The sequence below is a fragment of the Lethenteron reissneri genome, unplaced genomic scaffold (genome assembly GCF_015708825.2).
Source record: "Lethenteron reissneri isolate LAM-NWPU_2019-01 unplaced genomic scaffold, ASM1570882v1 scaffold_1601, whole genome shotgun sequence".
NCBI classification, from domain to species: Eukaryota; Metazoa; Chordata; class Hyperoartia; order Petromyzontiformes; family Petromyzontidae; genus Lethenteron; species Lethenteron reissneri.
The window spans coordinates 57,936-69,130 of record NW_026891335.1 but is presented as its reverse complement, the minus strand read 5'-3'; the positions used below and the strand labels follow the sequence as shown (position 1 = coordinate 69,130).

Below are 11,195 nucleotides of genomic sequence, written 5' to 3'. Positions count from 1 at the left end.
CATGTAGTCGTGGCTGACTCGGTCAAAAGCCTTCTCTTGATAGAGAAAAAGGAGGCCGGTGTCCAGTCCATGGGTGTCTGCCAGGTCGATCACGTCTCTGACCACCCCGATGTTATCATGGATAGACCGCCCCGGGATACAGCATGTCTGTTCCGGCTGGATGATCCTCCCCGCCGCGCCCTTCAACCGGTTAACCAACGCCTTTGCGACGATCTTATAGTCCGTGCATAACACGGACACCGGCCGCCAGTTCGCTGCGAGGCGCAAGTCCCCCTTCTTGGGCAACAGGGTAACCACTGCTCTCCTGCAACTCTGCGGCAACTCCCCTTTTGCTAGACTCGCATTCAGCACCTCGACCAGGGAAGGGCCGAGCTCACCCCAAAAAGCTTTGAAGAACTCGGCTGGGAGGCCATCGATCCCAGGCACCTTCCCAGTAGCTAGGCCACTCACCGCAGCCTCCAGTTCCTGGAGGGTGATCAGCCCTTCCAGCTGTTCCATCTCGGGAGGGGTCAGTCTAGGCACACCCTCTAACAATTCCCCAAGAGCATCCCCCTGGATGCTTTCTGCAGTAAACAGATCCTGGTAAAAAGCCCTAACGACCCTAGCGATGCCCTCGTCGCTCGTGTGGACTTCACCACTCGGTGCCTGCAGGCTGGAAATAAGGTTTTTGGTGACTGGCTGCCTCTGTTGCCTGAAAAATGATTTGGTAGGCGCATCCATCTTTAGCAGATGTTGCATTCTCTGATTCGCAAAGGCCTTATAGGCTTCGCGGTCTGACACAGACCTCACCAGCCGTTGCTGCTCCAAGAGCGTGCGGTAATCCGCATTAGTTTGGGGTGAGCCCAGCTCTGCTTCCAGCGCCAGCAACTCATCCCGTAACCGCTCTTCCCATTCCCGCCTAGCTGCTGCGTGCTGGCTCATAAACCGCTGGCATAGTGACCCTATCTGTACCTTCCCATTATCCCACCATTGCTGGAGCGTGTCAAAGTTGCCCTTTGTGTTAGCCACCCCTTCCAGAAGGCCCTGAAAGCTCTCTGGAAGTCCGCATTCTCTAAGAGTTGCAGGTTAAAACGCCAGTAGGGTCTGCGGTGCCCAAGAAGGGGGAGACGCAAGCGCACCGACACCAGGTGGTGGTCGGAAAAAACCGGACGGGACCACCCTGCTTTCGCCGAGCAGGTTAGCACCGTCGGCATTCACGTAGAGTCAGTCCAGCCGTGCGAGGCTAATCCGCCCTTGTGCACCACACCGGCACCACGTATATTGCCGCTGGGCCGGATGTTGCAGGTGCCACGTGTCGAGTAGGTTTAGCCTCCGTACTATGTCAGCCAATGCCTGCGCAGTCTCCGGGTGAGGCTCGGCGCCATTACGGTCGAGAGTCGGGTCGAGGGTTGCAATTAAAATCACCCCCGACGATCGTGAGCACCTCGTCCGAGTCGGCTTCGTCCAGGGTGTCCCTCAGTGCGCCCGAGAAGAAGAGCCCCCTCTCGCGGCTCGCGCTCGGTGCGTACACGTTGACTACCCGCAGCCTGACGTCGCCGAGCACAACTCGGCCGTAATCAGGTGTCCCTTCACGATCTCCCTAAAGGTCACATGGTCAGGAGTGAATTTTTTGCCGCACACAATCGCGACCCCCCCCGGTTGGCCTCCCCGTGGCTAAAGAAGAACCGGCCGCCCATGAGGTGTTGTCGTTGAGCCTGCAGCGTGGCATCGAGGTGTGTCTCCTGTAGGAGCGCCACTTCGACGTTTGGTCGACAAGAAAACGACACATGCGTCTCCATTTCTCATCGCTTCGAGCACTATTGCAATTCAGACTCGCCACGCGGACGCCTGACGCCATTGCAATAGGGGGGGGGGGTGGGTGCCACCGGTGGTCACTGCGGAAGGGGGGTGCACCCCTTCCTCAGTTTTTGTACAAACTTCTGCAACCGGTAGCATTTCTGCTGGCTGAAGCCGCATTTATTGGGGTCCCGTTGTATATTTTGTGCGGTGTTCAGGAAGCCCATCACATCGGGGAAGCTCGCTTGGACGCTGACTCGACGCTTCCTGAAGGACGATTGGAGGAAGCTTTGGACGGTTTCGGGTACGTACTCCTGCTCCCCTCCTACTCCCGAAAAAAACATTTCACTGGCTCCTTCGTCGTCGACGTCGGACCCCGACTGCTCTTCGTCGTCAGAGTCCCCGTGTGTGTCGGCGCGTACTCCGGCCGTCACTTCCTCCGACGACCCGGGCGGAACCGGGGTCTCGCCAGGCTCGGGGTGCTCTCCTTCTGTGGCCTCCGCGGCCCCCTCCCCGTCGCACGTCGAGGCGGGTAGAACGTCGTCGTCCCCCTCGGGTGTGACCGCCATCTCTTCCATTGCGCTGCAAGGAGCCGGGGTCTCACCCTGCTCGGGGCGTGCCTCGTCCGCGGGATCCGTGGTCGTCGCCCCGCCGAGCGATGGGGCGGTCCCCTCGGGTGGCGCTGCGCCCTCAGGCGCGACAGTGGCCCGCAGTCGCTCCTCTGCTCGTGCCGGTGCGGCCGCGGCTGGGTCCGGTGGTCGTCCCTCTGCCTCGGTCGCATCCGGCGGGTGGTTTTGGCCGCCGGCGGCGGCGGCGGCTGTGCTCACCGTGTTCTCCGCCGTGCCCTCACTGCCGCTCCCTGCCGCCCCTTCTGGGCAGCCGTCCGGCTCGGTGGTGCCGCCAGCGGTGCCCGCCCGCTTTGGAAAGGTGCCGTCGCACCCCCCCTCTGCTCGGCTGGCTTTGGCTTTTCGCTTTCATGACCTAACTAGCACGAAGCCATCTTTGTCGCCTTCAGGCGCCGGCTCTGCGCGGCCAGGCGCAGGGTCAGCGCGTTCCTGCTGCTGTTGCTGTTGCTGCTGTGGTTGTGGTTGTTGCTGCTGCTGCTGTTGCTGCTGCTGTTGTTGTTGCTGCTGCCGTTGTTGTGGTTGTTGCTGCTGCTGCTGCTGTTGTTGCTGCTGCTGCTGCCGCTGCTCAGCGTGCGCCGGCACGGGTGGAGCAACGTTCTCCTTGCCCTTGGTCGGGCAGCTCCTCCGGGTGTGGCCGACGCCGCCGCAGCCGAAGCAACGCTGTACAGCCGTGGAGGCGTATACGGTGTAAACGTGTCCCTCGATGGTATACTTCAGGGTCACGTTGAGTTCTGTATTGCTGTCCTTCAATATCATAAATGTCTGTCGCCGCAGCGACATTACATGTGCCATCCTCGTGTCCCTCGTCCGCAATGGCAACATGATGACGCGGGACACTACGGTGCCTAAGCGGAGGAGGTCCCGCTGCAGGTCCGCACATTTCAGGAATGGCGGCGCGCCGGAGAGGAGCACCTTCACGGCAGGCGAGGAGAGGGGGGTGCACTGTAAAAACAGCTCCCCCCCCACGTCCAGCTCCGTCTCTGCAAGGCGCGCCACCATGGCCTCCGCCGTATAAAGGACGACCCCGTGATTTTCCCGTTCGCTAACGAGGATGCCCGCCATGCCAATGACCTCAGCCGCCGCCGCGACGACGGCCTCAACGGTGATCTCGGGCGGGGGGAACACCATCACGCCGTTCCTTCGCGAGAGGGTTTAAAGCTTGGGGTACTGTGCCATGATGCTTGGCGACAGCACCCTAGCGTGCAAAACGCGGCTGCACTACCCCAAATAAATTGGAGGGGAAAATAAATAAATAAATGCACAAAAAATCATAAAGACCCACCTAAACCCACAAGACCCGTGAAACCAAGGAGGAACTCACTAGAAAGAAAGAGTGAGAAAAAAGAACAAAGGAAACCCACACGAGAGAAAGAGAGAGTGCTGCGAGTGAGTGAGTGAGACCAGGGAGAGAGACACAGAGAGAGAGCACACAGACACGGGGGGGGGGGAGGCGCAGAGAGAGAGACACGGAGGGGGGAGAGAGACACAGAGAGATGGACACGGGGGAGGGACACACAGATAGAGACACGGAGAGGGAGAGAGACACAGAGAGAGACACAGAGATAGACACGGGGGGGGGGGGGTACACAGAGAGAGATACACGGAGGGGGGGAGAGACACAGAGAGAGAGACACACAGAGACAAACACCGAGAGGGACTCAGAAGGAGAGAGACAGAGAGAGAGACACAGAAAAACAGAGAGACACAGAAAGAGAGACACACCGAGAGAGAGGGGGGTGAGAGAGGCAGCCACAGCAGGCCCAAGGCTGCTCGTGGTGCCGTAGGGATGGAAGAAAAACACACAAAACAAATAAAACCAGCACCACGTGAAAGAAACGGAGAACTCACAGTGAAGGAAGAGAAGGATGTTGAACACGACGACTCAATAAACGAAAAAAAAAGCGGGGTAAAGCGTCTATAAACGCGTGGGCACTCTCTCAGCCTAGGCTCAGGCTATCACGTGAGCCCAGGCCTCCATCCACACCAACGTTGGAGCGGGAGCAACAGGTTCGTGCGGCCGCACCCAAACAGGTGGAGAGAGAGAGAGAGAGACACGGAGAGAACGCTTCACGAATTTGGGTGTCATCCTTGCGCAGGGGCCATGCTAATCTTCTCTGTATCGTTCCAATTTTAGTATATGTACGGCCGGATCAGAGAGAGAGAGAGAGACACGGAGAGAGAGACACGGAGAGAGAGACACGGAGAGAGAGAGACACGGAGAGAGAGACACTTGAAACAGGTTTCTGTGTAGAGCGGTCTCCATCGTGGAGAGGAGCGGTGGTACGGGTGCGGGTATCCATTTGCGACCCTGGTGCGGCCGGGTACGGGTACGGGTAAGGAATCAAAACCCGTTTGCGACCTCTGTCTCTCGTACGTCAACAGCCCGGACAGGTGAGAGCCTCAACAGGTGCACATCGAGCTGCCGATTGAAGGTGGATTGTGCTTGGCTATCAGAATTGTAATATTTATAAACACTGGCGGGATTCTACGAGCTGTCAAGCTCTCTCTTGGTAGCTCTCTGGGGCACGTCAGAAAGTTACAACAACAACAACAAAATCAAAACACGATTGGGCTCGCCGCTAAAACGAATCCATCATCAGGTGTGGTTTTCACCACACCTGGTGATGATTATTATTTTGATGATCGAACTTTCCCTGGGGAGCTGTAACAGTTAAAAACGATACGGACCAATGGCTCAACGTCGATTGTGAAGGCTCATGAAACACACGCGGGATCACGTGCGTGAGATATCGATGGCTTTGTGAACCCCCCCCCCACACAGCAGTCAGCGCACTGTGACCAGGGATCTGACCCGAGTCAGATCCCTGGTCACGGACAGCGTCAGTGGCGAGTGGTGTCCGAACAGGACCTGGGAATTCACCGTTTACCAACACGAACCGACCGGCACCTCCACCAGCCACCACCGCCGATATCCATCGGCTCCGGTCCCCGCGGCACCGGCGCCGATGCCGCGGATCTCGGACGGATGCGGCACCAATCGCCGGCGGCAATCGAACACCGACGAGCCGCCCGCAACCTCCTCCCGTTCCGTTAGTTGGCGTCCACCGCCCGACACGTCCGGCTCGGAGCTGGCGCCTTCCCCGCCGGCGCCCCGGCGCCGCCCCGGCAAGCGGAAGCGCTGCCGCACGAGCTCCACGCCCTCGCGCAGCCGGTGCCCCTTGGGCGACGACGACCGAGCTGCGTTCCTCGGGTGCCGTCGGTGGTCGGAGGAGGCGCTGTCGCCGTCGTCACCGTGGCCGCCCCGCAGGTCCGCCGACTTGTGCAGGGAGCCGGCCCAGCTGCCGTGGCCGAGCTTGCAGATGCGCGCCTCCCGCTGCTGGTACCGGGGCCCGCCCAGCTCGCCCGGCCGCCAGCCCAGGGCGCCGGCCGTTGGCTCGGCCGCCGCGCTCCACCGGCCGGCGCCGCGCTGCGGGCGCAGGTCCGTGGAGACGGAGGTCAGGGCGCGGCGCCGGAACTCGTGCTCCCCGTTGGTGGACTGCTGCTGCTGCTGCTGCAGGTTTGGCGATTTCCCGCGACGATCGCCGGCGCCAGGATGGACGTGGGGGCCAGACGCTCTCCACCGCCGCTCGGCATCGTCACCGCCGTCATGGCCGTCGTCGTCATCGTCGTCGTGGTGGCGGCGCGAGGTGTCATAGTGAGCGATGGACGCGGGCCGCACCAGCGCGGGCAGCGCACCGCCGCCGCCGCCCACCGCCGAGCCCACCGCGCCGCCCGCCCCGCCGCCGACACCGTACGCCGTGGCCGCCGGGACGGGCACTGCTGGTTCATACCGCACGCTCAGGTTGGCGCGGGCAGCCTCCGCCTTCCTCTCGCGCCTCTGCAGCAGCGCGATGTAGGCGGTCGCCTTGTCGGCGCCGAGTGGCGCCGCTACGGTCGCGGTCACCTCGTCGTCCGCGCCGGCGTCGTCGTGGCGACGGTGGCGGCGGGCGCCATCGCTCATCGGAGGAGGTTTTCCGTCGGGCGACGCGGCGGCGTCGCGGTCGTCGCCGGCGCCTCGCCGGTGCAGGAATGCGGAGCTCTGCATGGCGACGGCGTGCAGCGGGCTCGGGTAGCGGTACACCTCGGAGCTGTCCCGCGAGCGCAGGTCGCAGTGGAAATGCGGGTCGGGGTCACGACCCGGGGCGGAGGTCACGGGGTCGGCGAGCCCGACCGGGGACGTCCGCGCGTCTGAGCCGCCGCCGAGGTCGTCTGCGGAACGAGAGGAAGGAAGATGAGATGCGGAACGCGGACGAGGTGGAGCCGCGCCGGTTGTCTGTGCGGTGGTGGTGGCGGCGAGATGATCACGAGCCACTTCTGAGACCACTTCAAGTGGTCTCCGGTCCGAAGGATCGAAGAACTCACACGACAACTGAGGCCTACGTGGCCCGGCTTTCGGTGGTCGAGAGCCCCAGGGCTTGAGAAGGCGACGGTGATTACGTCAATAAACAAATAAACATTCAGCGTCTTCAGTGATGGTGGACTGGGACTAACATCGGCCCGGCCATTCGTAAACACACCGGGCCAAATTCGGGATACGGGCAGTTATTTAAGTTTATGATAATATTTTTTTTACCCTTTTATCTGGCAACAAAACTGACACCTTTTTCACAAGGAGTCATGTTGCATAGACAACAATACCTGCAGTCGTAATGCAAACAAAAACATAACTCTGATAATGTATGCACTGTACCTTTTATCTGACAAGTTTTGTTGCCACATAAAAGGGTAAAAAAACAATTATCATATTTTTCTACTGGCAAATGAGGTCCCAATGGCATTTAAGTTGAGTTCAATAGTCTGTGTGACAAACTGTGCGGCACTCGTAGCTCGCCGTTGTGATGTGGCGACGCGCAATCTAGTTGGCCCATCGTGAGCTGGATCCAAAAAACACCAAACTGGGCCAGTGAGGAAAAATCTTTGGGGCTGCCGAACATACGGGAGGCGTCATGGCGACTGAGAGCGCAAAACAGCAACGAAGGGCACACATCTTCTTGGTTCTTTCGGTAAAGTCACGTAGAAGGAAGTAATAAAATAATAAAAATAAAACATAATCAAATAATTCTCACGACGTTTCGGCCACAACGCAAGTATCCGTCCTCAGGTGAAGACCAGGTCTGTCGAGAAGACAGAGTCTGTTTCTTCACCTGAGGACGGCTGCTTGCATTGTGGCCGAAACGTCGTGAGAATTGTTTTATTATGTTTTATTTTTATTATTTTAGTATTTCCCTTCTACGTGACTTTACCGAGAGAACCAAGAAGATGAGTCCCTGCAGTCACGAAAGAAGCTTTAAATCGAAAACCGCAGGGCACACAGACGCTCAGCTCAGCCCACGTCAACGCCCCGCGCTCGGCGCTCACCGGACTTGTCTCTGCTGCTGTGCATGTGCAGCTCGCTCAGAGGCCGCTCCACAGTGCACCGCTTCCCCACTCCACACTGCGGGGAGGCGGGACGCGCACACGCGCACACACGCACACGCGCCACACACACGCGCACACGCGCACACACGCACGCACACGCACGCACACACGTGCACACACACGCGCACACGCACACACGCACGCACACGCACACACACGCACGCGCACGCACGCGCACACACGCACACGCACACACGCGCACACGCACGCACACGCACACGCACACACACACCCACACACACTCACACGCACACACGCGCACACACGCACACGCACACACACACACGCACACGCACGCACACACACGCACACAAACACATGCACACACGCACACACACGGACGGGCACACGCAGACACGGACGGGCGGGCGGACAGCTGCTGGGTTAATTCCATACCTGGTGGTGGGCAGCTAAACGCGAAGTGAGGTCAAGTTTGAAACTTTTCTGTACCAAGCGCTGTTTGCCGGCAAACACAACCGGATAAAGATCCCCCCCCCCCCCCGTGTAGCCTTTATCAGACAGTCGGGTGCAAGTGCTGTTGGCGAGTAGCACCTATGAAGGCCGACACGGCACACGAGGGGTGGCCAGCGCCACGTCCGGCCACCTTTGTGTCTCCGAGACCGAGGTTAAACACAGCCCCAACAGGTACCCATTTAAGGCTGAGTCGACCTAGGGGAGGCCCAGGACCACCGCTCCGGAGGAGGAATCACGAAGCCTCTCACCCCGCGTGGAGCGTCAGGCCCCGTTGCATTGGAATAGCGTAGCAGCCGCCATTCTTCCATCATTAATTGTAATAAAGATGCAAGTTAATTCATTGCTTTTTCCTTTATTTGATTTCGATTTAAACCTTTCGTGACTGCAGGATTCATATTCTTGGTTCTTTCGATAAAGTCACGTAGAAGGGAAATCATCACCTAATGATGATTGCTTGAGTTGCAGTCGAAACGTCGTGAGAATTTTTATTGTTTTATATTTATATTATTTTATTTTTTCCCTTCTACGTGACTTTACCGAAAGAACCATGAATATTATTTGATTTCATTTAACATTTTTATTTGTTTTACCAGATAAGCCTCTTTGACAGAAACGACCTGGCCACAACTGATAGCTCGACGCAGTCTCGCCTCTCCATCACGTGCAAATGTAGCGGCGAGGCAAATCCGCTAAAGGCGTGCTCCTAAATGTGGAGGGAAAAAAACAGAGGACGCGGAGATAAATCCACGCGACCACATAAACTCCAAATACGCAGCATATATTTACGCAATCTAACCCCCCCCAAAAAAACCTGTATTGTGGATGATATTGGGTCGCGAAAGCCTGCCACGTGTTAAGCCGACTTAAGCCGTGGTTCCGTTTAATGTCGTCGCGGTCCGCACCGCCGATGAACACGGTTGGCCACGTAGGTTGCTAAATTAACGATACAAGCCGCAAATAGTCCCACCGTGGCCACGCGACCCAAGCTACGGACCGCAGAGTGAACCCACAGAGACACACGGTGGCAGGCAGAGTCTCGTATACAGAGATGCACAGAGACTCGTCGAGATAAATACACGCGGAGATGTCTTCAAGAGAAGCCACAGCGTTGAGGTAGCCACGCGACCCAAGCTACGGACCGCAGAGTTAACCCACAGAGACACACGGTGGCAGGCAGAGTCTCGTATACAGAGATGCACAGAGACTCGTCGAGATAAATACACACGGAGATGTCTTCAAGAGAAGCCACAGCGTTGAGGTAGCCACGCGACCCAAGCTACGGACCGCAGAGTTAACCCGCTGCGCTCCTTCAACAGAGGAGGTGGAAACAGCGACACGACACAAACGTTCTCTTCTCTCTCTGCTGAAGCCCTTTCGTCGTGTCCAGCAGCAGACATTGGTTGGCATCGAGCGCAACACGCGCGCACGCTCACGTCAATGCCATATGCGTGCCCCCTCTCTCTCCTCTCACACTCGCCCCTGTAGGAGCCCGGCCTTCCTTCCAAACACGACCTTCCTACACGACCTTCCAAGGGAGAGCGGTGGCGCAGCGGTTGGCGCAACTGCGCTGTACGAATCCACTCACCCGAGTTGGGATTCCTGGCCCGCAGACGTCATCTGAACTGGTAGAGTGCGCTAAGCACTGCGCCACCACTCCCATTGTATCCTCTGCACAAACATGACAACAACTCTACAAGAGACTAAGATCCCCCGTATAGCCTTAACAGACTGTAGGGTGCTGTTAGCGAGCACCTATGAAGGCCGGCACGGTACACGAGGGGGTGGGTGGCCAGCACCACGCCCGGGCGCCTTTGTATCCCCAGTGGCGATGTTCACACACCGCACCAGGTACTCATTTGAGGCTGAGTCGACCTAGGTGAGGCCCAGGACCGGTTCTGACACGACACGCAACACCGCACACACGTCACGACACGCGTGCGCGCACGGCCCTCTCTCATTCTCTCTTCCCGACTCGCTCGCTCCACTCACTCACCGGCTGATCCTCCTCCGGATCATCATCCGCCTTCCCGTCCGACCGTCCTGGGCCCCGGCCATAGCACCGCCGCTGCTGCTGTTGCTGCTTCTGTTGCTGCTGCTGCAGCTGCTGCTGTTGCTGTTGCTGCTGCTGTTGCTGCTGCTGCTGCGGGGGCGGTGGTGGCAGGGCGAGCGCCTGTCGCACCGTCGCCTCGTGCTGCTCCCGCAGGAGCCGCAGTTCCCGCAGAGCCGCGACGCTCAACTCCAGCCGCTCGCGAATTCTCTCCGGCGGAGCGGACACGCAGAGTGCCTTGGGCATGGTGGTAGTGGTGATGGTGGTGGTGATGGTGGTGGTGGTGATGGTGGTGGTGGAGGTGGTGGTGGAGGTGGTGGTGATGGTGATAGTGATGGTGGTGATGGTGGTGGTGGAGGTGGTGGTGGTGGTGGAGGTGGTGGTTGTGGTGGTGATGGTGGTGGTAATGGTGGTGATGATGGTGCTGGTGGAGGTGATGGTGGTGATGGTGCTGGTGGTGATGGTGATGCTGCTAATATCGATGAATGTCCGTGTACACACGCGCACTGGAGGAGCAGCAGGAGAGGGGAGGGAAGAGCCACCGACTCCCGACAGAGCCACTGCTGCTGCTGTAGTAGTTGTAGTATTAGTAGCTGTAGTTGTAGTAGCAGTAATAGTTGTAGTAGCTGTAGTTGTAGTGGTTGTAGTAGTAGTAGTGTACGTGACGCGGTGTCGTGGTGGGGTGAGTGGGTCAGGCTCAGGGGGGTTTGTTGGGAGGTGCTGGGGGCTGGTGGGTGGGGGTCAGCCAGCCGGTCACTGGCGTCACCCCCCCCCCCCCCACCTGGTGAACATCGCTCATTGGGCAGCAGCTGCCCCCTCCGTCTCCTCCCATTGGCAGACGCCTCTCCCCCTCC

The 11,195-nt window shown here is 58.8% G+C and overlaps 1 protein-coding gene and 1 non-coding gene across 2 annotated transcripts; both read right to left on the bottom strand.

Annotated features, from left to right (window-relative positions):
- Window positions 1–4,453: 4,453 nt before the first annotated feature.
- LOC133362744 (U6 spliceosomal RNA) lies at window positions 4,454–4,558 on the bottom strand. The gene has a single exon (XR_009757528.1). It is a non-coding gene; the product is annotated as a U6 spliceosomal RNA (small nuclear RNA).
- Window positions 4,559–4,569: 11 nt separating this feature from the next.
- LOC133362743 (uncharacterized) lies at window positions 4,570–10,587 on the bottom strand. The gene is made up of 3 exons (XM_061581668.1): window positions 10,474–10,587; window positions 7,761–7,836; window positions 4,570–6,824 (listed from the first exon to the last, which is right to left on the bottom strand). Exons 1-3 carry the CDS (start codon window positions 10,585–10,587, stop codon window positions 5,287–5,289), a joined length of 1,728 nt encoding a protein of 575 aa, XP_061437652.1. The 3' UTR covers window positions 4,570–5,286.
- Between the last annotated feature and the right edge of the window lie 608 nt (window positions 10,588–11,195).

Bases quoted from the DNA above. Each gene is read 5' to 3' on its own strand.
- LOC133362743 (XM_061581668.1), bottom strand. From the start codon at position 10,587: ATGCCCAAGGCACTCTGCGTGTCCGCTCCGCCGGAGAGAATTCGCGAG. The intron at 7,837-10,473 runs GTGCGACAGGCG...GCCTCCCCGCAG, and splicing joins GGGAGCAGCACGAGGCGACG to TGTGGAGTGGGGAAGCGGTG. The intron at 6,825-7,760 runs GTGAGCGCCGAG...ATCACCGTCGCC, and splicing joins CAGCAGCAGAGACAAGTCCG to TTCTCAAGCCCTGGGGCTCT.